The 25872-nt window shown below is 55.5% G+C and overlaps 1 protein-coding gene across 1 annotated transcript in view; it reads right to left on the reverse strand.

Moving 5' to 3' along the window:
- Window positions 1-1212: 1212 nt before the first annotated feature.
- Window positions 1213-25872, reverse strand: part of DYNC1H1 (dynein cytoplasmic 1 heavy chain 1) — a 67007-nt gene continuing 42347 nt past the window's right edge. The window contains exons 41-78 of the mRNA XM_068540412.1: window positions 25358-25523; window positions 24087-24250; window positions 21492-21621; window positions 19934-20067; window positions 19370-19484; window positions 19113-19274; window positions 18818-19032; window positions 18529-18733; window positions 17030-17203; window positions 16799-16918; window positions 16398-16518; window positions 15004-15199; window positions 14406-14523; window positions 14108-14323; window positions 13158-13370; window positions 12899-13026; window positions 10624-10777; window positions 9831-9977; window positions 9585-9735; window positions 9177-9430; window positions 8966-9100; window positions 8757-8851; window positions 8408-8582; window positions 8147-8222; window positions 7289-7449; window positions 7048-7159; window positions 6885-6945; window positions 6666-6789; window positions 6425-6538; window positions 5807-5977; window positions 5476-5693; window positions 5284-5387; window positions 3662-3873; window positions 3078-3231; window positions 2391-2533; window positions 2076-2244; window positions 1740-1867; window positions 1213-1571 (exon numbers count right to left, since the gene is read on the reverse strand). Coding sequence (XP_068396513.1) covers window positions 1443-1571; window positions 1740-1867; window positions 2076-2244; window positions 2391-2533; window positions 3078-3231; window positions 3662-3873; window positions 5284-5387; window positions 5476-5693; window positions 5807-5977; window positions 6425-6538; window positions 6666-6789; window positions 6885-6945; window positions 7048-7159; window positions 7289-7449; window positions 8147-8222; window positions 8408-8582; window positions 8757-8851; window positions 8966-9100; window positions 9177-9430; window positions 9585-9735; window positions 9831-9977; window positions 10624-10777; window positions 12899-13026; window positions 13158-13370; window positions 14108-14323; window positions 14406-14523; window positions 15004-15199; window positions 16398-16518; window positions 16799-16918; window positions 17030-17203; window positions 18529-18733; window positions 18818-19032; window positions 19113-19274; window positions 19370-19484; window positions 19934-20067; window positions 21492-21621; window positions 24087-24250; window positions 25358-25523 — 5764 coding nt within the window. The 3' untranslated portion in view covers window positions 1213-1442. The remainder of the gene's footprint in view (window positions 1572-1739; window positions 1868-2075; window positions 2245-2390; window positions 2534-3077; window positions 3232-3661; window positions 3874-5283; window positions 5388-5475; window positions 5694-5806; window positions 5978-6424; window positions 6539-6665; window positions 6790-6884; window positions 6946-7047; window positions 7160-7288; window positions 7450-8146; window positions 8223-8407; window positions 8583-8756; window positions 8852-8965; window positions 9101-9176; window positions 9431-9584; window positions 9736-9830; window positions 9978-10623; window positions 10778-12898; window positions 13027-13157; window positions 13371-14107; window positions 14324-14405; window positions 14524-15003; window positions 15200-16397; window positions 16519-16798; window positions 16919-17029; window positions 17204-18528; window positions 18734-18817; window positions 19033-19112; window positions 19275-19369; window positions 19485-19933; window positions 20068-21491; window positions 21622-24086; window positions 24251-25357; window positions 25524-25872) is intronic.

The raw sequence follows: 25872 nt of genomic DNA on the forward strand, positions 1-25872 counted from the left end.
TGGCGCATGGGCTTAGTTGCTCTGCAGCATGTGGGATCTTCCCGGACCAGGGATGGACCCCGTGTCCCCTGCGTTGGCAGGCGGATTCTTAACCACTGCGCCACCAGGGAAGCCCCTGGTCCCCCTTTCTGCCGGCTCTGCCCACTGTCTAGCCTGAACCCCCAATGGCAGGTGAGGGGTGGTCTGATGTGGGGGTCCCTCCTTGGGCCCCACGGACGGAAGTTCCGCGGTGGTGAGGCTGGGGGGCAGGAAGTAGGGGCCCCGGGGAACCCCGATGGGGAGCCTCAGTCCTGGGCCTGCAGTGCCCTGCCCCCACCCCCCGGACACACGGGGACGAGGGTCTGGCAGTTGGAGGGGCTCCTGCTCCTGCCCTGCCCTGCGTTCCCCCCCTGCCAGGCCTTCAGGGTTTCTAGGATGGCATTCCTTCCCCTGTGCACTGGAATCCCGGCCCGGCACCACCCAGCACCTGTGCTCGAGACCCTTCCCCGTAAATGGGGTGGGGGTGGGGGGGTGCGTGGAAGGGTCAGGCGGGGCCAGGCACCCACGGTGGGCCTCCCGGGGCTCTCCCGGGCATTAGCGGCGCTCGGGCGAGAGCCTGCGGCACCGTTAAATACTCCCAGTGACTGAAGCAAAGCTAAAGAGCCTCACTTACTGGTTCAGAGAAAAACATGTAAAATGGGCCCCAGTCTTCAGTCCGATATTGCTCTGGACTCCCTCAGGCCACCCACGGACCCCAGAGGGCCTGTCCGGAGCCGGGTGGGAGGCGGCTCCGACTCTGAGGCTCCAGGCCGCTCCGCGGAGGCCGCTGGGGCTGGGAGGGTGTGGGCAGGGCCGGGGCGTCCAGTCGGGCCGAGCTTGGCTCACAGGCAGCCCGCGGCAGGACGGCCGGGGTCACGGCAGGGCCTGCGCCGGCGCCCCAGCGCCCCAGGAGCTCTCGCGAGGCCCCGCACAGGCCAGAAACCTGCTTTGCAGGACAGCACGCCTGTCCCTTCCAGCCGCCACCCCAGGGTCGTGGGAACGAAGGCGCCAGGGAGGAGGCGGGACGAGGGCGTCCACCTGGGCCACGGGGTCCCGGTGACGGGACACGGGACACGGCGCCAGCCCCACGCCCCGGGAGCGCCCGCGCTCTCCTAGGAACGGGGCTGCCTCTGCGTTGTGAAGGGTCCAGGGTGTCCACAGGAGCCGGAGCTGAGACAAGAGGCCGGAGCCGGCTCATGCTTAGTGTTTTATTTCATAAAACAAGCCACGCTTTGGCCCTCAAAACCACGTCCCTGTGTCCCTCCCGTTTCCGCCTCCCAGCCGTCTGGCTTCTTTCGGCTTCTTCCAGCCTCACACCAACAACTTTCCTTTGACAAGTCCGTACCTTGCACACATCCTAATAATGAATAAACGTTAAATATTAATTTTACTGTTACAGAAAGGGGCGCTAGAAAAGGCGAGTCTCACTCGGTGCAGAGAACGGCGACGCCGCGCTCGTAGAAGCTGCGCGGGTCCTCCTTGGTCGCGATCTCGAAGTCCACGGTGAAGATGAGGTCTGCTCGGGTGAAGTTCAGGTAGACGGGAAGGGTCACCTGCGAGGAAAGGGGGCTCTGGGTCAGGGGCTCCACGTGAGAGGGAAGGGACGGTTCCTCCTGCGAGGCAGGGACTCGCGGCCGGAAGAGGGCGGGGACGTCGCCCTGGCGCCCGGTGGGCGTCCTCAGAGTCTCCCTGACCACAGAGGACGGGAAGGAGCCACTCACCACGTTAGCCTTTTTCTCTGCGTTTGTCTGCTTGAGCCAGCGCAGCTGCGTCAGGGGGAGGACGGTGGAGATGGCGTTGGAGAGCGAGAGCTTGTTGTTGCTGCACATGGCCCCCTGGAGCTTCAACCCTGGGGTGGGAGGGATGGGCGGTCAGGACCCCCCGAGGGGAGCACGAGCTGCGCGGCCACGGGCCTGGGCTCTAACTTAACACGTTCGGGTGCGAACCACCAGCGGGCGGCCCGCGAGGGGGCGATGGCCGAGTGGCAGGCCTGGGGACGGGGGAGGGGAACCTGAGCGAGAAGAGAAGCCCGGCCAGCCGGAGCGGCCCCCACTCACCCGTGACCCCAAAGCTGCAGGCGTCCAGCGTGGTGCTCTGCGAGGTGGTGACGTTCACCTCCAGGCAGAGCTCCTCCAGGGACCAGCTGTTGGCCTGGGCCACGTACTGCCTGGTGGCAGTGATGTATGCCTCGGGTACGAACAGGCCGCCCAGGCACACGTGGATGTTCTGTGGGAAGCAGCAGCCCCAGCTGAGAGCCGGCCCCGCTGGGCCCCTGAGTGCCAGCACCCGGGCCAGCTCCCGACCCTCCCTGGGGACCCTCCCTGGGACCCTCCCCAGGGACCCTCCCCCGGCTCCTCAGGAGCGGCCGCCACCTTTAGCTCCTTGGCGCCACCAGAGGCCGCCGCCAGCGAGATGCCTTGCAGCTGTTTGATCCTCTCACTGAAGTCGGAGACCCACTGGATGACGCTCATGCCGGCGGGCACCGTGTAGTGGGACCAACTCCGGGGCAGAATTCCTGCAAGCGAGAGGCCCCGGCCTGGCGTCAGTGCCGGCAGTTCCCGCGGCGCGGGTGGGCGCACAGCTGAGCGCTGGCAGGTCTGCCCCCGCACGCAGGCTCTGCTGCGTCCCCTCCCTGGTGCACCTCACGCCCTGCTCGGGCCACCGTCCCCGCCGCGCCTGCCCCGCGCCCAGTCCGGGTGACCCACGGGACGCGTCTGGAGGAGCTCGACCGCCCCGAGGAACCACAGCTGCAAACCCCGCCGCGGGCGGCTCGGCGGTACTGCCAGTCGAGGCTCTCAGGGCCCATGGAAACCCTGGGGGGGGTCCCTGTGCCTTTGGACCCCAGCACCCCACCCTGCTTTCCCCCCGTCCTAGTCCTCCCTAAAGACTGCAGAAGTGAGTAAAGATTTTGTACAGTGTTCAGTGAACCAGCATAAAAGGAAAACAAATTCTCGGGCGTTTCTAAGTCTGCTCCCAGGTGCGGGCATTGAGCTGCCCTGAGGGAAGTCTGGGCGAGGCCCGGCCGGGAGCGCCTGCACCCGGCGGCACCGCAGGCGCACCTTTCACCAGCTCGTTGATGAGTGTGCGCAGGTAGTTGGTCTGCTTCTTCTTGCCCTCGCACACCTGCACGACGTCAGCAAGATCCTGGCGGACGTCCTGGAGTAGCTTAGCGCCCATCTTCACCTCTCTCTCAAAGAATCTGAACAGAGGATCCTAAGGGCGTTGGAAAAGAAGGCCAGAGTGAAGGAGGGGAGGGAGTCTGGGAAGAGGTCTTTTCTCCAGCAGAAAACAGAACCAGAAGTAACTCAGCCTCAGGGAGCCCCGGTTTCATAGCCCTCCCCGTGTTATTCACAGCGTCACCCCAGCTCGACCCTGCACTAGACCTCACGTGAAGCTGTGGGCCTGCCTGACGGATGGCAGCTCTGGACAATCCTGTGAAGAAGGAGAACGGCTGCCGCTGCTTCCTCGGGAGCCATTTACCTCCTCGCGGAAGACGGACCGCCTTCACCCTAGGGTGCTCCCTCCGGCCCGGCCCAGGCGCGCATGCGCTCCGAGGCGACACTGAGCTCGGCCCGACCCGCCCGGCCCCGCTTGCTGGGACCACCCCAAGCCCAGGGACGTGGCGGGGGGAAGGCCCGGCCACCTTGATGTTCTCCACCGTGCGCTTGAGGTGGCTCAGCGTCTGGGGGATGAGGTGCAGCCAGTTGGACGCGGTGGTGTGCAGCGTCCGCATCCAGGCTGGGCGCCCGTCGGACGTGGCATCCGGCCTCGTCTTCTTCTCCGTCTCCGCGTAGGCCAGGTCGTCCTCGTCCTCCAGCATCTGCATCTTCAGCATTTTGCTGATCATGTCCACGCCTGGGCCGCGGGGAGAGGGTGCACAGCAGGAGAGCAGAGGGAAAGGAACTTGAAGGTAAAGGCCGCACACTGCGTTTGTTTACACAGGTCTAACTGTGCGCCCTGCAAGGTACCACGCGGGCACCTGTCCTAAAGCGCGGAGGACGGCCTGGCCAGAAAGGTAAGGCGGCAGCGACAGAAGAAACAGCACCACCAGGTCAAGTCCCGACTGCTAGGGCTGCTCCAGTGGCCGAGTGCAAACACCAGAGGCCTCTCCCAGGCTCGCGCATCCACTGTCATCAGGGGGTGGGCTCGGGGGTGCGCCGGTGCCAGGCAGGGAGGCCACCTGGGCTGCTGACGCGCGACCACTTCCGGCTGGGACTGCGCTGAGCCATGTGGTGGCTTCCCGCGGGCTCTGGACTCTGCCTCTGCCTGCGGGTCCCTGACCCGAGTGGGGCGCTCCAGGTCCAGTTCCTGGGAGGCGCTATCCCCTGGAGGCTGGGCTGGAGGACAGGGCTCAGCTTCCCCAAGCCAGGCCCCTGTGGCTCACACCTCACGGCCTCCACGTGGGCCACACCACCTGGGGCCCCGTCAGCTCTGGCGTGACACGGGGCTCAGATAACAGTCACTACAGTGTTGAGGGTGACCCAGCGCCGGTCCCAGCAGGCAGCACCGGTGTTAACTTGCTAAGTGATCTCAGTACACGCTGCCGTACGAGACAAGGCCCAGCCCCCACCCCCGCCCGAGACCTGCCCAGCACCCAGGCCTCAAGCCCTCCTCTGCTTCCCTGCTGGCCAGCCCGGCCTCCCTCTTGGTCACCTGTGGGGCCTGCCACCCCCCGCCTCCCCCAGAGAGAGGCACACGTTCGGGGTCGTCATCAGTCAGGAAGCGGGCCCCATGGCTAGGGGTTCTCATTACAGAGCTGAACTGCGGGCCTGAGGTGAACCGTTGGGGTCTGTCCTATCAACCAGGGTGTGAGTTTGGGCAAATCACCCATCTTCTGGGCCTGTTTCCCATAAAGAGAAGCCTGGCTCGGATGAGCAGTTCTCAAACCTGAGTGTCTCGGCAACCGGGGGGCTCATCAGAACAGACGCCGCGCCCCAGCAAGCCCAGTTCTGATTCCCCGGCGTGGGGCCCGAGGACCTGCATGTCTAAGTTTGCAGGGGTGGCTGAAGTTGTTGGTCTGGGGACCACACTTTGAGAACCACTGGGTTAGATGATTTCTTGAATCGTCTTGAAGTTCTAAAGTGTATTCTAAAAAGAGACTAAAAGCAATTTCCCGACTCCATGTATGCAGCTATCGAGCCTTTTCCCTGGAACGGAGCCCGTACTGCAGGAAAGACACTGGCGGGAGCAGATGATTTTCCCTGCCTCCCCGGGAGTGGAGGAAGGGAGGTGTGGTCTGGGGGAGGAGGAGAGCTGGGTACCCACCCTGGGTGGTAAGGAGGACCTTCTCAGCGTTGTTGGGCAGGCCCAGCCAGGAGGGGGTCTGGGTGTCGGGGAGCAGCTCCACCCACTGCACGAACTCCTCTCGCCTGGAAAAGCAGCGCGCCGTTAGCACCGTTACACGCGGGCCGGACACGCCCGGTGCCTCCCCTGTGGGTCCCGGGGGCGGGCGCCCACCTGATGCCGTCTGGCATCTGGATGTCTTTGTGCCCATCAACCTTGCAGGCCAGCTTAAATTCACTGTCGAAGCTCCTGGTGGTGAACAGACGCTCCAGGAAAGTGTTGAGCAGCCGCTGGTCGAATTCGTTGTCCACCCGCCCGCCGTAGATGGACTGCGCCATCAGGGTCTTGAGCGCCGACCAGGGGATCTTGTCTGGCGAGATGTTCTGCCTTCCCTGGGGGGGTGGGAAGGGCTGGTCACCGGGGTGGAGGCTCCTCCTCCCTCTCGCTCACGGCAGGCAGCCGCCTGTACACAAGTCCCCCCTCTCACCGCACAGCCCACGCTTGCCTTGGCCGTGTCGTCTAGCCACGTGTCCACCGTGTCGCAGGCCGACCGCAGGTCAGACTCCCCGAATTCATACTTCTTCGACCACCCCAGGGGTGCGTATCGTAAGCGTTCTTGGATGATGGCGTGGAACCAGGCCAGCAGGAAGTACAAGCGAGCACGCTCGTTGGGAGACTAGGCGGGGAAGTTAGCAAGGAGAGGATCACCAGAACGCAGCCCCCTTTCTATCTAAGAAAATAGTGCCGATCCTGTCGGAATCAAAGTCTTAAAAAGAGCTTTCCACGTACTAACGTTGGAACCACTGTGCTCTTAGTAATTAACACGAATGTTGTTAGGAGAAAACTACGCCAATTTTTCTATTAATAAAGACGTACTCCCAACTATGCTGTTAAGATAAGCTATTTAGCCAACGGAAAATTACATAGGAGAGAACAAGTTTCTAAAAATGGTAGAAAAGGTGGATTAAGGCACAAAAGGAAACAGCACTTAAGAAACACAGAACCGACGCACCACTCCTGCCACAGTGCTCTCCTGCCCGCGAGCCGAGCCCCGGTCTCCCTCGGTGCCCGGACGTCTGCGCGGCCGCTACACCCCAGCTGGCCTCCGAGCCCCCGCGCTCACCTTGCATATCCGAGACACGGGGATGCTGCTGAACGTCCTCAGCATGTTGGCCTTCACGCCCGGCGGCGGCTCGAACACGAAGATGCGGCCCGCTCGGAGCAGGTTCACGGGCACCTGCGCAAGACACGGCACCCGTGACCGCGGCTTCCACGTGCGTTTCAGCTCACACACACGTGCACACGGACACAGAGGTGCCAAACCAGCGCCTCGCACACCGCCTCGCACCCTCCGTGCCGCCCACCTTGGGGTTGATCTCCATGGTGAGGAAGAGCCTGAAGCAGGCGTGCGGCTGCAGCGAGTGCAGCTTCTTCTCCAGCTGCATCAGCCAGCCCGGGGCCAGGTGCACGTTCTTCAGCATCACCCACCTGCAGGGCAGGGAGAAGGCCGCAGCCACACCTCACCTTTCCGGCCTCAATTCTTGGGCACTCGGGCCTTGTAAAGCAAAGCCAAACAAGCCTACCTGCCCGACTTCACGGCTGTATTTATTGCCTTATCTGCTTGGTTAAAGCCTTCTGCCGAGCCTGGTACCAGAAAGCTTAGTGTCAGCACGCGGACTTGGACTTCAACGCCCACCCACCTTGAAGTCTGGGGTGCCCCCTGTGGAACTGACCAAGCACCCTTACCGATGGCAATGGACGTGATCTGTGTGTTCTGCTCAGCCGCGAGGTCCTCCACGTGCCCGCTGGCATCGTAACCGGGCACAGAGCACATTAGGACAGGGGTGTTTGGCTTTACCTGCAGATCAGGAAGTCGGAATTGGGTGAGAGAGCATCCCACCCGACAGCGCACCTGTCGAGGGAGGAGAGCCCTGTGGAGGGGCTCGTGAAAACGGGCCGGTTCAGAGTCCGCGGGGCCAGAGCGTACCTCCGTGTCCACGATGTGGGTCAGGTCGAGCGGCTGCTCCATGATGGACATGAAGGAATCCCCGAGGTTTGTGGAGACAAACATGTGAGCCATGGCCAGCAGGCGGTCGGGGCGGAAGGCCTGAATCAAGAGCAGCCGGTGGATGGCTTGCCCGATGGGAGCTGAAACGAGGCCGTGAGAAGGGCTGGGGGCTGGCGACAGCACAGATTGGCGATGTTCTCCCGCCTGGATGCTCCTGCCACCAACTCTCGCTCTGCAAACACTCGGCGTCCGAGACTCAGCTCAGACACCCCAGACGCCACGACACCCGCTCTGTCCTCCCTGCCTGAGAACTGCCACCACCGCCACGCTGTCACTGAGCCCCCTGGGAAGAGCTGTGACAAGACCTGCGCCCGGGTCTGTGGGTGATGAACGGCTACTGATTCTAAATGCCTACATCGCACCCATCTGTGGAGAACCCTGAAGATTCTCAGGAACGTCTAAGATCACAGACACCCCACAGCCCACGACTGAGCTGCAGCCGCGCTGGACACCACCCTTTTCTTCCTCCCCATCGTGGGGCCTTTCTGGTCCAGAGCCTCGCACAGCACGCTCGAAACCAGCCGCTTTCCCCCCGATGCTGGGCAATGACCTTCTGATCTATTTCTCTTTTGGTCTTTAAGCATGAGTTGCAACAGGAATTGGGAGTTTTTCGCTTTCTTACGCCTAAGCCGTCTCCTAAGTTTTAACACCGAAATACTTAGCTCAGGAATCAATGGCTTTTTATCTTTGGGGAGCGTCCCTGCATTCGAGCAGCAAAGCCCAGTTTTACACTTCGGTCCAGAATGAAAACAACGGGGGAGGCCTCGTGGGGCTTACTTGCGGGGCTCTCCTCGCTCCAGAGGTATGGCACCGTCTGCTCTGGGGAGCTGCTGTCCAGCCAGATGCCAAATTGCTGTGGGGACAACAGTGGAAGTGTCGCCATGGAGCAGAGCCCACCTCTGGGCAGAGAGGTTGGGACCAACGTGTCAGATGTTTGACATGAGGAAACACCACACAACGTTCTGGGTTTTACACAACATGCGCGACTCCCTGGGAGTAAGGCCAGCTTCCCCCTGGGGACGTTCACAAGACACTTACCTCGTCTGCCTGGACCTTCGCAATCAGATCCTTAAACGCGGGCAGGCAGCTCAGCCTCACCACCGCCTCGGCCTGCTCCACCGTCAGACCCTGGATCTTGGGCGTTGAGCCAGCGTTCAGGACGATCTCCTTCCCCCTCAGGAAGTGCTGGAATTCGGCATCGTAGGTGGGCTCCCTGGGAAGGGGGCAACAGTCAGCTGGGGTCTCTCAGATTCACGTATACTGTCACTAAAAGAGCAACAATGGCTTAAAGAAGAAAAAAAAACTCATCCCATCAGAAAATGCTAGTAGGCAGGCTGCAAAATGACGACGTTCTCTGGTGGAAAGTGAGGCGGGGCAGCCGACTTACCCGATGGTGCCCTTCAGTTTGATTCTCGCCAGCAGCATGGCGAAGGTGATGTGGTCCTGGTGCAGCATGCCTCGAGCTACCCGGTTAAACGCCACCTGGAACCGAATGCAGGAAGCACTGCCGATCCTGGAGAACTACTCCCGAGCCCCCCACTACACGCACGCACGCACGCATGCACGCACCCCGGGACAGCCGGGCGCGCGCCGTACCTGGAAGAGGTCCTTGGTGATGATGGAGAGGCGCTGCGTGTGGTCGGTGACGCCCTTCAGGTTCGGGTTCTCGTACAGGACGTTGTGGTAGATGTCCAGGAAGAACTGCAGGGAGTACTGGTACAGGAAGTGTATCTGGAAGTGGCGGAGGCGGCTGTTAGCGCCCGTGCACGCGGGGCGGGAGCCCCCGGCCGGGCGCGGCGCCGCTCACCTGCTTCAGCGACTCCATGGTGAAGTAGATGCTGCTGCAGGCGGTGGACAGCGGCAGGTACTGCTGCGACACGGTCTCCACCTCCTGCATCACAATGTCCGTCTCCTCGACTTTCCTCGTCACCTCGGCGGCCTCTTTCTTGAGGTTCTCCAGGGTCGTTATGATCGTGTCGTCATCCAAAATGCGCCCTTTCACCTCATTCAGAGCTTGTAGCAGAGACTTTTCTAGCTGACGTAAGCGCAGCTGAAATTCCCCTTAAATGATGAGAACATCCAGAGTTCACTACAGGACTTAACGTTCTTTCCGAGGAGCGCTCTGCGATGCGTCCGACACAAGCCTGGCGCGCCCTCGTCCTCTGAAAGTTCAGGCCCCCGACCTGCACCGAGAACTATGGATCCAGAGACATACCTTGGAGTTTAAGAAGATCGGAACGTTTCTCATCCACGTCAGGTCTTTCTGCCTTGAGAACTTCATTGAGACACTGGCTCTGCAAACTGCTACGGGTGACGGTGAAGTTGACGAAAGTAACCCGGGAACAGAGATCAGGTGGGAACTCGACCTGCCAAAAGGGGCGACAGAGCAGGCAGCTGTGCTACACACCCGTGGCCTCGCCTAAGGCCGCCCCGTCTGCACGGAGGAGGCCCCGCCCCTTACCGTGGGGTCCCGGGTAGACAGGAAGATGACGAAGGACGGCGACAGGTCTATGTCCTGGTCGCCGAGGGTGATCAGCACTCTGCCCCCCGTTCGCCGGACTTCACGGTTCAAAACGGGATTCAGGACTGGGTCGTAGCTCTCCACGTCCTACGTGTGTGTATGTGAGGTGTTACGGACAGGGAGAGTTTTACAGTGTTTATTTTCACCCACATAACTGACTTCCTACTCCAGATAAATACATCTCCCCAGAAGCCACCCAGCTATTTAGACCCGCGCTGCCCAATACACGGCCACTAGGCACGTGTGGCTACTTAAACAAAATTAAAAGTTCAGTTCCTCGTCACGCTGGCCCATGAAGCGCTCCACAGGGGGGCCACCATGCAGTTCAGCACAGGCTAAAGAACTTTTCTGTCACTGTCCCAGTGGATGGTGACGATCTAGACCAACTAGAATTTTAAGTGCAAACACTGCTTCTGTTGGATTTTTTATAGATCTATCTCAGAGCTTTAGCCTTTTTTTTTTTTTTTTTGGCCACGCTGCTCGGCTTGTGAGATCTTAGTTCCCTGACCAGATGTTGAACCCGGACCCTCAGCAGTGAAAGTGCCGAGTCCTAACCACTGGACCGCCGGGTAATCCCCTAACCTTGCTTTCATATCAAATGACGTCTTGCAAAGTTCAAAAAGTAGCACGTTATTATGTGATTCACATCAACTGCATTTGCAAAAACCTAAATGCAGCCCTAAGGGCCTTCCCTCTGGGAAGCCGGGTCTGCAGAGCTGAGATGCACACGAACCTGGACCAGAAGGGGGTTGCCGAACCTCAGCGCGCTCTCCAGGTTCTTCCTGAAGGCGTCGTCCAGGAAGCTGGTCCGTGTGATCTTCCGGTCCTTATACTCATTCATGATGAACTCTGTGGCTTGTCCTGAGGGGTCGATGATCAGCGGATACCTGAGGACGGGCCCCAGAGAAGTAGGTTAGGGGTCCATAGGAAGCACGAGGACGTGGTAGGCAGAGCCTGACAAGGTGGCGGGAAGGCTGTCCCCCACTCAGCTGTGGGTTCCAGGTTATCAGCAGAGACCGACGTGACCTAAGGCTTAATGCTAAAATCATCTTTTTGAAGAACTTCTATGATGGGGAGGTAACTAAACCACAGACTCTGCTAAGAAGGGCCGCAGTAAGCTTCTTTTCTTTCTGGGACAGATGTTTCTCTAAGAAGTCCGAGCACGCTGCACTAGGATGACTGTCTTCTGTAGAATTCACTGCTGCCCCTCAGGGCCAGCTCCTGGAGGGCAGGGATCAACACCACCGCTGCTGCAGCCCCACGAGCTGACGGCTGTGAAGAGTTCACGCTGCCCAGGACCCTCTTCACTCAATGCTCACGATAACCCTACAAGGTAGGTGTTATCCTCACGTGCATTTCACAAAGGGGGAAAAAGGGGCACAGAGAGGCGAACATCCTTTGTCCAGGGTCACACAGCCGCTTAACAAAAAAATTTTAAAAACATAATACACACACATGACTGTACAAAATTCAGAAGCTACAAAAGGGCAAGTGGTGAGAACCGCCCCTCTCCCCTCCTCCCTGGTCACCGGTTTCTGGTCCATGTACACAAAGGAGGTTTACATGTTTACAGACGCACGTGTCCCCGGGGGAGCACACCACCCCACACTTGTCGCCTGCTGGAAGCACCCTCACACGTGGGCTCTGGACGAAGGGCCGGGTCTGCAAGGGCCCCCGGCCTCCCAACGGGGGGGACGCACGGTGGTGACCTGTTCACTGGCCCCCACGAGGGGCGTCAGAGGCACTTCCGGGCCTCTGGTAGGACACACTCTGTCCTGTGAATGCTCTGAGATGTGTCATTCTTCACGAGTGCCGGGCTTTGGGACACCCGGGAGCATGCATTTCCATGTAAGACAAATGCAGCCCCCACACAGAACCCTCGTAGGCGCCACAACGGATGGACATTCCCGCCAGCGCCCCCTGGCGAGACCCCGCGCCACTTGTGAGACCTGAGGGTTGGTTCCCCTTTGTGTGCTGGGGACAGTGGCGTACAGCAAGGGCTCAAAGGTTCCAAGACGCGCAGATACGGTTAAACAGGGCTCTGGGAATCAGTTCTTTGGAAGAGACAGAAAACCCAGGGTGGCTGGGTTTGGGAGCTGCCACAGAGGAGGGTCGGTCCTTGAGCTGCACCGTTAGCCCCCCTCGGCTGCAGGCCCGCTCCTCCTCCTCCTCCTCCTCCTCCTCCTCCTTCAACCAAAATCAGGGATTCCCTTAACTCTCTCTCTAGCTAAACTCTTCCAATTCTTGTAGTATTTCAAGAGACGGTCTGTTTCTTGTTTTTGTGTTTTGGCCGCACTGCACGGCTTCGGGGATCTTAGTTCCCCAACCAGGGACCGAACCCGCACCCCTGGCAGTGAAAGCACCGAGTCCCAACCACTGGACCGCCGGGGAATGCCCGAGAGGGTCTGTTTTGATTTTCGCCCAATACACAGCCATGCCCATCAATTTCAAAAGGTTACATGAGGCTTCCCTAGTGGTTAAGAATCCGCCTGCCAATGCAGGGGACACGGGTTCGAGCCCTGGTCCGGGAAGATCCCACATGCCACGGAGCAACTAGGCCCGTGCGCCACGACTACTGAGCCTGCGCTCTAGAGCCCGCGAGCCACAACTGCTGAGGCCCGTATGCCTAGAGCCTGTGCTCCGCAACAAGAGAAGCCACCTCAATGAGAAGCCCTCACGCCACAACAAAGAGTAGCCCCCGCTCGGCGCAACTAGAGAAAGCCCGCGGGCAGCAACGAACACCCCATGCAGCCAAATATAAATAAATAATAATTAATTTAAAAAAAAAAAAAAAAAGGTTACACGAGAACCACTCATTGTAGGGCAGTTTGGACAGTCACAACATAAGAAAAAGGGAACCGTGCACAGCCCACCATCAGAGGTGAGCGTGCGGACCCTCCCAACGCCCTCTTCACCTCTCCTAAAGGTGTGTTTTGAAAAGAAATGAGAAGGGGAGCACTGCACACGAAGACTTGTCGCCCGCGCCCTCGCTGCGCACAAGCGCGTACCTATTGAAGCGCTTCAGCATGATGGCGTTCTCCGTGCACAGGTCGTCTGCAGGTAGGGAGCTGGCCTGCCAGCGGAGACGCTCGTCAGCGTTGGACAGATACTCCGTCCTCGCGATATCTGTGCGGAACTGAGAGGGGCAGCAGTTACGGACCCTTTTCTTCAGGACGCAGACAGGCACGGCTTCCCAGTGGAGATGGTGACAGCTTACCGACCCTCAGTTTGGCTCCCACCTCTTTGAAATTCCCTGCGGACGGTTACCTGGATGTTGGCTTGCTGTAAGTGATGGGACCAGGTGGTAAACAAGTTCTGGCGCATCTGCTGGTCAAAGTAACCCGCGTAAGCAATAAACGCAGCCGACAGGAGACAGTCCCCAGCGATGGTGGACATCTGGTTCTTGAAAGTCTCACTTGTTTTTTCCCATCGTTCCCGTTCAGCTGACAAGCTCTTGAGAAGAGCGGTGCTCCGGTTCACCTAAAAAGAAAACCACACAGGCTTTATGCTGAGAACTGCAACTCTGTTCCTGCCCACTGTGGGCAGGGTCTGGGAGGGCAGGAGAGACAAGCACACTCATGGTTCAGATCCCGAAGGAGGCTGGGACCCAGATCACCCACAACTGAGGACGACACAAGCCTCACAACCTGAGGGCATACGATGAGTGTAGAGAATTAAGTGTCAGCCTTGAGACTTGTGTGTGAGCAGATATGCGGGCAGGAAGCAGGTGGAAGGAACCTCCAGGGGAGGGTTGACCTGGAGGGAAGAGGCGCCAGAGGCAGGAGGCTAAAGTGCCTATTTTGAGGACCCAGGAGGAGTGTGGGCGAGAGCGACGGGGACCACAGCAGAAGGGACAAGCAGAGGGACGGGAGACCCTGACAAGGAGGCCCTCGGTGATGCCACTTAGGAAGCCCAAGGCGGGAGAACAAACGGGTTCGGAGCTGGCCGCGGGTGAGAGGGATCCCCCGGCTTCAGACTGCCCGGCTGGTATCCACCTAACGCCACTCAGTAAACGCACAGCAAACAGTCACCAGGACCCCCGTGGACGTGAAAGAGCTGACTCCCCGGGATGACCGCGGTACGTGCGGACCGTGCTGTCGTCTGTTACTCTCAGCGCTTCCCCCGGCGAGGCCGGCGAGCACGGCACGGTGAAGGACACCGAACGGCAGCGTTTCAGGGGGGCGGCAGAAAGCACGCGCTCGTGACGACCACCTTACCTTGGCTTCGACGGCAGCCAGGTCGGCTTTGATGGCCTGGGCCTCGGAGATGAGGACGGCGTACTCCTCCTTGTAGCGGGCGATGCTGGCCTCCAGGTCGCGGATCATCTGCTCCACCTCGTTGGCTTTCTGCTGGTTGTCCTTGGCGTCGTCCTCCAGCTTCTGCAGCTCGTTGCGCAGCGGCTCCACTCGCTTTAACATGTCGGCGTAGTTAAGCTGCAGAGGGCAGATCGATTGTCTTTAAAAGGGACCGGACACAAGGCCCCCTCACACAGGGGTTCCCAGCCAGGCTGACTACCTGTGCGATGGCCCACTTAACCATAGGCCCGCAGGCCAGGGAGGCCCGATTGACGATTTCGTAATTGTAACTGGGATTGGACATGTAGTTCTTCTTCATCTTCTCCCTTATGGCGTCACTGCAAAAGAGGAATTATATTTCTAAGCATGTGCAGGGCAAAAAGTAAAGAAGAGTTTTTAGGAAATGGAAATGTAGAGACTAGAGCCAGCTCCCATCTGTCGCTCCAGTGACCACGGAGGAGGAGCCAGCCCGACCCTAGTTCTCCGGTGACGAGGACACTGCTGCCGAGAAGGACTCTCACCTTCCTGCCGCTTCCCTGTTCCCCGACAGGAGACAGGCTCAGGGCCAGCTCCGCGCTCGTGGCCACTCGTGGGGATGGAACAGTATCCGGCTCACAGAGCTGAAGGGGTCAGGGAACAACTGTCAGGAACGGGGGGAGGAAATCTGACTGGTCTGAGTGGACATGGCCTGGAAGGGTGTTTGTGCAACTGAGGAGCTGACATTACCTTCTGTGTGCGCTAAGCCAGGACACGAGGCCACAAGCAAACACGAGAACCTCACGCCACCAGAATGGTCTCCCCCAGCGGGCGCCACCCACCTGATCTCCTCGGCGGAGAAGTTCACGATGGTGGGGATGAAGTTCTCCCTCATGATGATGGAGCGAATCTGCTTCCAGTCTGTCGTGCTCTCCCCCAGCAACAGGCAGATGGACTCGAGCGCCAGCTTCACGGCGGCAGGGGGGTTGGCCATGGACCGCACCTCCACCAGGTGCTGCTTCTTTATGGACTTCACGGCTGGGCGTGGCGGGAGCATAAGAGGGTGGGGTGGAAAGGACGCGGTGAGGAGGGGACCAGAGCACAGCCAGGCACTTTGACTCTCACCAGGAAAGGGACAAGTGCGCAGAAGATCGAAGTGAATGTGGGATGTTCTGTCTTAAAACCCTCTGGAATAGCTGAAGTGGCCGAAATAATGACAGAGATCTTACTGTACTAAGCCTAAATCGCAACATTCTGTAAGAAGGACAGCATCTTTAAAAATGTCTCACAAATCCTCATTAATTCCTTTACCTCTATAAAGATTTAAGTATTAAAAAAAAAAGCAAAATGGTTCATTTATTTTACACCAATTGAACAAAGACCCTTTCAGTCTGCCACAATTCAGAAGTTGTCTTCACCGGCTGGGGTGAAGATGTGGAATGAACAGTTCTAAAAAAAATGACCAACGCTTTCCATAAACTGAAATGCACATTTTCCTAACCTGAACTTTTATTAAAACACTTTTTTAAAGTAATTCTTCGGCAGGTGAGAGCTAAATTAAATTCTCATCTAAGTACAACTCTCAATGAAAATCTATGGTGCATTTTAATTCCTCTTGTGGTGTAATGTGAAAACTACAAGCAATTGGGTTATTTGAAATAAGTTAAAGGCTGATGGGCAGGAAGGGGCCCAGGGTTAAGGCCACGCCTAGGTACCCGCCTAGGTACCGGGCAGACCGCAGACTAAGACGGGACGCCGGGTCACTGCGCTCCTCCTGCAGCGTTTCCCAGGTACATGGGGTGGAAAAGGAAGGACGGGGGACTGCTACCAATAATTAAGTTAGTCATCGCTGGCCACGACCAGGACGCTCTAATAATTATACATAAGACAGCAACACTGCCTACTTTACGCTATTTCTGGATGAAATTCAAGCCAGAGACTTGCAAATAGCATATTTATGAAATTATCGCCAGATTTTAAAAAATGTACTGACAAAAAGCTTATTTTGTCAATTTTCTCTTATGAAAAGGGTTTCCCTATGGTGAAAGCAGACTAGCTTTACGGAAACTCTGCTTTAAGAGATGAAGACAGTCTTAAGTATTTAGAAAAGGCTTCAGAGACTCATCAATGACAATTTTGGAAACGTACATCACCGGGACCTCTGGGGGAAGGCCACGCTGCCCCCTAACCTGTCCACCCTTCCCAGAGAGCCAGCCCTCTGACAGGGTGCACACACCATTCTGGGCCTCGATGACGGCCGGCTCCACCTTGTCGAGGTCTTCCTTGACGCTCATCTGCTTGTCTGCGATGACCTCCTGCTGCTTATGCAGCTGTTCCTGAATTTCCTGGCTCATGACCTGGAGAGGAAGGACGGCTCAGCTCCGGGGTTAGCACCGGTTCATCTGCTGAGTCCTAAAATGGCACTCCTCATGCCGCCCGGGACAGACAGACAGACAGACACACACACACACCCTGCCCCCACCACAGAGAGACACACACAGACACACACACACCCTGCCCCCACCACAGACCCGTTCAACCCTAAAACCCGTCTCAGACTAAACTCCCTACTGCCTCATGAGAGACGGAGAACGCCCGGCCCACATAGGCCACGGTTCCCAAAACACAAAGAAGCACCTTTTTCTTCTCAGCCTCTTGCTGGTCCTTCACCATCTTTTTCAGCTTGTCATTGGCCGCTGCATTCTTCACCTCCAGCTCTTGGCTCTTTATCCTGAGGTCCCGACGCAGCTCTTCTACCTGAGGAACAAAAACCACGTCAGGGAAATGGAAACCACACGGCGATTACCTTCAAATTAAGAGGCCCTCCCTAGCCCAGCCCCAGAAAATGCCGCCCAGGCCACGATGTACCTGGTCGACCGTCTCTTTGATTTTCCTGAGCCCGACGTTCAGGTGCATCTGCTGCTCCTCCAGCTCACTCCGCTTCTCGTGGAACAGGTCGGCGTAGTGGTTGATGAAGTCTAGGTAGTGGCGAGGCGTGATGGCCATGGTTCTGCCTCCTCGCTTCGCTAGCCGAGCATTAGCCTGTTGGAAAAAAGTCAAATCTCTTCGCTCTCCGGGACGTTCGTCCTCTGCGATTTAACCTCAGAAAATAACTGTTGTGCTGGTGCGGCACGACGGCACGGCCCCAGCCCCGGGAGTCCCATCACTCGAGATGGAGTCTAGCTCAGGCTCCCACGGGACTGCAAGGCGCCCTCACACCTCTGAGCTCCTCCGACCTCTAGGGCTAGGGCAGGGCCAGCAGGACACCCACAGGCTCACAGTGGTCTTCACAGAGCCTTCCAGAGGGGAGCAGACTGGACTCGCCTAACAAAAAGAGTCTAAAGGAGGGGCAGCAAACCACAGCCAGCAGGTCAAACCCTGCAGCGCAGCCTCTGCACGCGGAGTGTCAGCCCCACGGCCACGCTCGCTCATGGCAACACTGCTCTCGCGCCACAGCGGCAGAGCTGGGCAGCCGTGCAGGGGCCCAGCTGGCACCTGGCCCTTTGCAGAGACAGTGCGTGACCCCTGCTCTGGGGGAAGAACACAGGCCTGGCCAGAGAGGCAGCGAGAGAAGCAAATGGAATCAGTGTGGGCAGGGAAAGGGCCAGACGGCTCCGGAACACACAGCCGGGCGACAGGCGGGGTGAGACGTCATTGACAGAGGTAGGAAAACAGGTGAGAAACAGGCATCTCTTTTGTGGGTGATGGTGTCAAACTGACATTTGCAGTGTCAAATCCAAAGCACCTGGGGGTCTACTTTTACATCGGTTTAGCTTTACGTTAGTACGGCAGTTAGTTTTGTTTTTCTCATGATCTCAAAACTGAACCCACACTCAGCCGTAAAAAGAAACGAAACTGAGTCATTTGTAGTGAGGTGGATGGACCTAGAGTCTGTCATACAGAGTGAGGTAAGTCAGAAAGAGAAAGAAAAATACCGTATCCTAACACATATATATGGAATCTAAAAAAAAAATGGTTCTGATGAACCTAGGGGCAGGACAGGAATAAAGACACAGACGTAGAAAATGGACTTGAGGACACGGGGAGAGGGAGGGAGAAGGGTAAGCTGGGACGAAGTGAGAGAGTGGCATGGACATATATACACTAGCAAATGTAAAATAGATAGCTAGTGGGAAGCAGCCGCATAGCACAGCACAGGGAGATCAGCTCGGTGCTTTGTGACCACCTAGAGGGGTGGGATAGGGAGGGCGGGAGGGAGATGCAAGAGGGAGGGGATATGGGGATATATGTATACGTATAGCTGATTCACTTTGTTGTACAGCAGAAACTAACACACCGTTGTAAAGCAATTATACTCAAGATGTTAAAAAAACAAAAAACAAACCCCCCCAAAAAACTGAACCCACCTGGTGAAGAGTCTGATGAACGAACACACAGCTGTTTACGATGGCTTCCCGGTGCGACGGTGGCTGCGGCAGTTTGTCATACACGACTGGCATGTAATCAGGCACGATGTAATTCGGCTTCTCCAGGTCCATCTTACTCGTGAATTCTTTGCCAACCTGATACAGAGCTTCAGTGGACCAGTCCCCAAACCAGTTCAACACACACCTGAAAAAGATGCCCACATCTCGAAACAGCTCCTGAGAGCAGGGCCTGCCCCTCGGAAAGCAGAGCCGAGAGGGACCGGCGTACCTGTTGAACAGGGCGGGGGAGGTGGCTGCGCGGTCCTTGAGGCCCTCTGAGGACGGGTTCATGGTGAAGACGACGTGGAGGTTGCGGATGACCTGGCTGGTGAACCACTTGTAGAGCTCCTCGTGCGAGTCCAGCATCAGGCCCTCCTTCTGGGCCCCCTCCTTACACTGGGTCATCAGGGTGGCGTACTCATCTCCTTCGAAGAGGCCGGGAACCTAGGAAGTAAACGGCACCGTGGCTGGCCGGTCCTCAGAACCCAGTGCCATGTAACATAGTGTGGCGTGTCATCGATTACCTCTCCGTTGGCCAGAAGGGTGTTCATCCGCTCCAGGAATCCAGAATCTAACACGTTGGATTCGTCCATTATAAAAGCTATCTTTTCATTTTTACAGCCAGAACGTCTCAACACCGTGCGGAGGTCTTCATCGAAGTCCTCCCCCGTGTACTTCCTGTGGACCTACAGAAGCGGGGCAGGTCAGCTCCGCTCTTGCTCAAGGAGCTGCGTGCATGCACAGGGTGTGCTGTGGGCCGAGAGGCTGTGGCCAGACCCACCTTAATCTGGTACACGCTCAAACCGTTCATCCAGGCCACGAAACGGGACAGAGTGGTCTTGCCCGCTCCGCTGACCCCGATCAGAAGCAGGTGGCCTTGAGGCTGGCGGAATATTCTGAAACATTACCAGACATAAGAAAGAGTTAGGCTTTTATGCTCCATTCCCCTTTTGACACTCAAGTCCTAAACCTTCTCAGGATTAGTCTACAACATTTGGAACGTGTTTTAACTTGAATTGGTACACTAAACATTCGTACAGCAATTGTTATTTGCCAGGTCCGGTGAGGCGGCAAAGGTCAAAGAGACATGGCGCCGCCCCCGGACACCCTGATGACTCGAGGGAGACAGGCCGATGCTAGCAGGAGGGTGAAGGGCTGTTGTCGCAGCCGGTGGGAAGCTCGGCTCAGCAGAGCTGGACTAAGAAGCAGGAGTCGCTTGGCAGAGGAAGGCAGGGGCGTGGGAGGCCCGTCAAGAGGACAGCACGAGGCCTGGCCTGACCCCCGCCCCCCATCAAATCGAGAGCAGCTCGGGTGAGTGGTGACGCTGCAGCAACAAAAAGCCCACCGGTCAATCCTGAGCACGTGGTCCAACACCTCATTAAATAGGACCAGAGGAACATCGAGCTCTTCTTCGTAGAAGACTTTCAGCCTGGCTTTGACATAATCTCTTAACTCTTCTTGGTCTACTGGGATGTAATCCTGTAGGAAAAAAGGTAAGATCCAATTACGAAGAAGAAATCATTTTAGTTCTTACAGCAAAGTGGATTATATTTCCATATACCAAGAAACTGTCAAAAAATGAGACGAAAGCAGGTATTTATAACATAGGAACAAAAATATAAGTAAACTAAGATGAGATTAAAGACATGGAAAATCTTTACAGAGAAAACTGAACTTCACTGAAAGACATCACAGAACATCTAAATAAATGAAGAGATACACCATGATCATGGAGAGAAAAACACACAACTAAAAATGTCAGTTCCACCCAAATCACACACAGATTCAATGTAATCCCAGTCAAAATCTCAGTGGTGGATGGTGGACGTTGTTTTGGTGCAACTTGACAAGCCAATTCTAAATCTCGTTTGGAAGGGGAAGAGCCTGAGAATGGCAGGATGGCCCACCCCTTTAAGAACCAGGTGTTCTGGACAGGGACTGTCCTGTCAGTTGGGCTTGTAACTGTGGTCAGAACCACGTGGTTTCAGCACAGGAAGCAGCAAGCGGGCCAGTGGACAGGACAGAGCTCTGTACCAGACTCTCGCGCACGGGGAAGCCCACGTGACAGTGCGACACTGCAGAGTCCCAGTGGACATGCAAAATGGAAAATGAACCCACAGCTCACCCCATACACTAACTAATTCAGATGGATTAAGGGTTTAAACGATATTCCATTACGAATGTTTGTTCTTCAAAAGATGCTATAAAGAGAGTGAAAAGACAAGCCACTGGGAGAAGATGTTGCCCAGAAGTGAAACAGGATTAGTACCTAGAGTCTAGAAATAAATAGGAAATTCTAGAAACGCTGAGCAAACCTCTCTTGTTCTTCTTGCTTCTGTGCCTTTGCTTCTATCGGGCCCTGTGCCTGCCATGCCCTTGCTGACACTCAGATGAAGGCCTATGAACACTTGCCTAAGCCCCTATGTCAGGGTCAGCTCTCCCAAGATGGAGCCATCCACCCTATGAGACTGAGCTCCTAAAGGAAGGCTGTCCTCATTCCTAAATCAGCATCGCCTACCGAAGGAAATGCACATCAAGACTGTCACTTCCTACGATGTCGGCTCTCCTTTTCAGAGAAAATGGCAGCTCACAGCTATTCTGGAAATGTCACTCTGTTCAGCATCTTAGTATACGAAACATCTTCACACAAGTTATCCCTAACTGCCCTGATTTCACTGAAGCCCCGTCTCCTGCTGGCTGGATCCACAGCTCTTGGAGCGGCCACGGTCCTGGGATTCTCTGCCCTAAATTATCAGCGGCTGCAAATACGTGGCCCATCATGCCTATAGCTGTAGCTTCCTTCATAGTGCGCTTCAAGGCAAAGACGTTTCTGATGAGAAGGTAATGCTAACTAGAAGGACAGGAGCAAAGAAAGTGTTCCTAACGTGCTGTAGACGCGTTACCTTTGACAACCAGTTGCTGTACAGGACGGGCCGGCTCACTGCCTTCTCCTTGTCTATGTTGGGAAAATGCTTCAGAGCAACCAGATCGATATTTTCGTCGGTCCAGCGCCTCTCCTCGTCTTCTACAAGTCTGTCGGGAGAGAAGACAGAGGCCGTGGTGAGGAAACACCGGGTTTTGTGGGTGCTGTGGGCTCCTCCAAGGGCTGGCGTTAGTCTTCTACCAGAAATGTTCATTGTCTCTACAAATGGAAGAACCTAAGACTCTGAACTCGAGACGACTTAAGTAATCCGAAACCTAGATATTAAATATGAAAATCTTAAAAAAAAAACTCCTCTAAAAATGTTTAATTACATTGATTTACAAAATGAAAACTTCATTTTAGTTTCTAAGCTTTCTTAATATAAATGTTTTAAGTATTAAGGGGCATTATGGGAACAGAAATAGGGAACTACGAGGTGTACAGTTTTGGAATCACAAGGCTTACAGAGAAAACCAGAGCAAGCAGGTGAGACTCTAACTGTCCCTATAGGTGTGGGAGGTACATTTTGAGCAGCTGAATACATGATAACTTAGGCTACCAGGTGAAGGTCCAGTGAGCATGTCACGTACTTACTGTAGCCAACCAGAATTTGGAAGCACAACTGCTACTACGAAATTTCAGTCTAAACAAAATTATATCTCTGGTATGTTAAGAAATGTAAAAATGATTCTGTAGCCCAATTATTTTTTTAATTAAAGAAGGGAGAATGAAGGTAGCTCACATAACATAAAAAGGACCGCCTTTTAAAGTGGTAGAGCCCCAATACGAGAGAGAAAAGCTGGGCTGCCAGGGCTCGTGTGCCCCGCTCTGCCTTGGTCAGCTCATCTCTCTCCCTGGCTCTCTGCAGGGCAGCTCTGTGGGAAATGAGAACTCCATGGAGGCTGGCGTGGAACCGAGTCATCTACAACGCAATATTCCAAGACTCCTCGAAAGCATGGGTGAGAAAAGCTGCCTGAAGGCAAGAATAACTGGTCCAGACATGTAACTGCCAAAGGCTTAAGTATTTCTTAGTCTGGAGGGAACCATCTGCCTTGGGTTCTGCCAGGGGAGTAACTATTAACCAACTCCTATGACTACCCACAGCTGAGGCCACGAGTGGTCAGAGGAGCTTGTCCTGCTGGGACCGTGTCCTCTACAGGTGGGCCACCTAGGGCAACCTCACACTTACTCCGGGACCGAGGGGACCTGCCCTGCCATCAAGTTCCTGCCCTCCTGCTCCTACTCTGCAGCCCCTCTTGCTCTGTTCCGAGTAACCTGTTCACAGGCAGAACGTTTCCCCAAATAGTTTGCAACAGGAAATCGTGGTGCTGCACTAAATAGTAAATCAGTTAAGATTTGTTGTTTGTTAGAAGTTTAGAGTTAAAGCAACAAAAGTCTAACTTTTTCTCACTAATCAAAAATGAGCCTAAAAGGCTATGAAGGACTGCAGTGCTAAAATACATAAAATTAACAATACAAGAAAAATCAATAAAAATGACAGAGCAGGAACTAGGAAAACTAAGAATTTACTATAAAACAAAGATTACACAGAACTATAAGCAAAGAATACAAGAAAAAGATTCTGATTTAAAAATAAAAAGGTCAATAGGGACGTCCCTGGTGTCGCAGTGGTTAAGAATCCACCTGCCAATGCAGGGGACACGGGTTTGAGCCCTGGTCCAGGAAGATCCCACATGCCGCAGAGCAACAAAGCCCGTGCGCCACAACTACTGAGCCTGTGCTCTAGAGCCCGTGAGCCACAACTACTGAGGCCTCGTGCCACAACTGCTGAGCCCTCGTGCCTAGAGCCCGTGCTCCACAACAAGAGAAGCCACCACAATGAGAAGCCCGGGCACCGCAACGAAGAGCAGCCCCCGCTCGCCCAGACTAGAGAAAGCCCGCGAGGAGCAATGAAGACCCAATGCAGCAAAAAATAAATGGGGAAAAAAAAAAAAAAAAAAAAAAGGTCAATAATTTTCAAGATGCCTTGAGACAGAAAACGACTCAACTTTTTACTGAGACTTACGACGGTTCAAACCACAAAACCTTCCACGATCCAAGCTGACCACTACAGCCACTAACAAGTCTCTCCCTTCAGTACTGGTCACTTAACTAGAAAATGTCAAAACTTGCAAGACTTGAAATAAGTGGCCAACAGGTAAAAAGAGAAAACTAAAGTCCCAGAGATACAGCTGCAAATCCTCTGATGAGAGCAAAGACTGAGGGTGAGGAAGGGGTGGTGGTTACGGAACTGCACCCCAGGCTGCTGTTAGAAGGCACTGAAATTCACCTGTGACCTCTGTGCCCTGACCTTGTGTGGGGCCCACCCAACAGTGAAAGAGGTGAGTTAAAGTGCCTTGCCCGAGGTTACACGGTAACCAGCAGGGCCGCCGGGGTCTCGTACGTGGGGGCGGCCGTGATCAACTCCAGATGCAAGGCTGCCCTCGCCACCTCACTCCTGTCCCTCACCAGCTCAGCCTGCCTCAGGGCAGGCCAGCCTCATGCAGACCCTAACTCGGGGGGTCGGAAGGGTCAACGTAGGGGAGCATGGAGCTACCCGGAGCCTTGGCTTTACCTGTCCTGGAAGAGACGGAGGGCTTCATGTGCCCAAATCCGAATGAGGCCTTCCACTGGCAGAGTCTCCAGGGGTCTCAGTGCCTCGAAGATACCTCGCACCCACCGGGTCATTTCACGGGGTGAGTAGATATAGTGGGGCTGTGTGTCCTGAGTGAATCTCTCCTGCGGGAATCGAAAAGATGCAAGTTACATGTAAATGTCCTAAGACATGAAAAGTAGTTAAAAAGTCAAATGCAGTATAACATTTTTATATTAAGAATAAAGACTCTAGACCCTGGAATATTTGAGAATGAATTGGTAAATAATGTTGGGACTACTGTTCAGAACAAAGCAAGATCCAACTTGCTCACTTTATGTTGCAATTAATTATATTTAAAGATTTATATGTAAAAAAAAAAATAAAACTACAAAAAAAATTCTTCTAAAAATACTTAAAAAAATGTAATTCCTAAGTTGAGGGAAAGCTTTTCTAAGCATTATTTCAAAAGCAGAAACAATTAAAGAAAAAAGTCTACATTTAATAACATTTAAAATGCTGTAGGAAAAAAACTGCAATCCTACAAAATTTAAAACATTTGTGATACGTGACAAGCAAATGCTCAGAAAGGACTCTAAGTGAGACGGCTGTCTCAGTGGAAAGTCGGCAGTTCTCTCGCACGAGCCCTTGTCAAGAGGCTAACAAAGAAACGCAAACCAAAACCGTGAGAGCCACTTGTGCTCATCCAGCGGGCAGAGATCTTTTTTTTTTTTGGCACTGCCCCGCAGCATGTGGGATCTTAGCTCCCCAACCAGGGATCGAACCCGCACCCCCTGCATTGGAGGGGCGGAGTCTTAACCACCGGACTGCCAGGGGAAGTCCCAGTGGGCAAAGACCTTTTCAATAAATATTTTTTCAAGGCTGAAAGAGGCATTGTGGTGGAACTGTAACCGGTCCAGCCCCCTGACAGGTTTGGCCACGTGCAGTCACCACAAACGCTGCAGAAGAACAAGTACAGACAGGCACATGTTGGTGCTGTTAAAACAGAAGTGTCCACATCCTTTTAGAAATGGCACAGCACGGTCTCGGTTTCATAAGGGGAATGAATACATGTACATGTGCCAGACGAGGACGGCAAGAACAAGCTAGAGGATATTTGCGGTTGCAGCACCGGCTGGAAGCACGATCTGTTGAGACCCTGGAGCAAGTCTCCCGGCTCAGCCAGAGCTCCAAGTGAAGCTCCGTCTCTCAACAGAGCCCTTCGGTCACGACGGGGCAAAGACGCCGCGCACCTGGGACATGGTGTAGAATTCCACCATCGCCGCGGTGAGGGGCTCTGCGTATGTGCGCAGGGACGGGATGAGGCGCAGCATGGCCCGGTTGAAGGTGCCGTAGATCTGCGTCAGGGAGGCGGGTCCCGGGTAGTCCACATACACCACAGGCACGTGACGCAGGAACCTGCACAAAGACAGCCGGCTCAGCGTGCCTGAGAGGGCTGCTTCCCTGTCCCAGGCCGACCGGGGCCTTCCTGACCCGCCTGCATGGCTTCACGCCACAGCTGACTGAGGTCCCACACAAACTACTCGGGCCTGGGTCTGACAAATAACTGTAGATGCAAAAAACCGGAAAAGAACCGAGCAAAGGTGGGAAAATGACTCAGGCTTATTTCCGCCTCATCCTGGCCCTACTGGCAGGTCTGGGTCAGCTCACTACTGCCCAGCAAGTCGTCGCTTTCATTTTGAGTGTGTTCCCAGCACAGTGACATAACCCCGGAGGAACCCCATGACGAGCAGTATTTTGTTACCTT

This window comes from Eschrichtius robustus, chromosome 1 (genome assembly GCF_028021215.1).
Source record: "Eschrichtius robustus isolate mEscRob2 chromosome 1, mEscRob2.pri, whole genome shotgun sequence".
In the NCBI taxonomy this organism is placed as follows: domain Eukaryota; kingdom Metazoa; phylum Chordata; class Mammalia; order Artiodactyla; family Eschrichtiidae; genus Eschrichtius; species Eschrichtius robustus.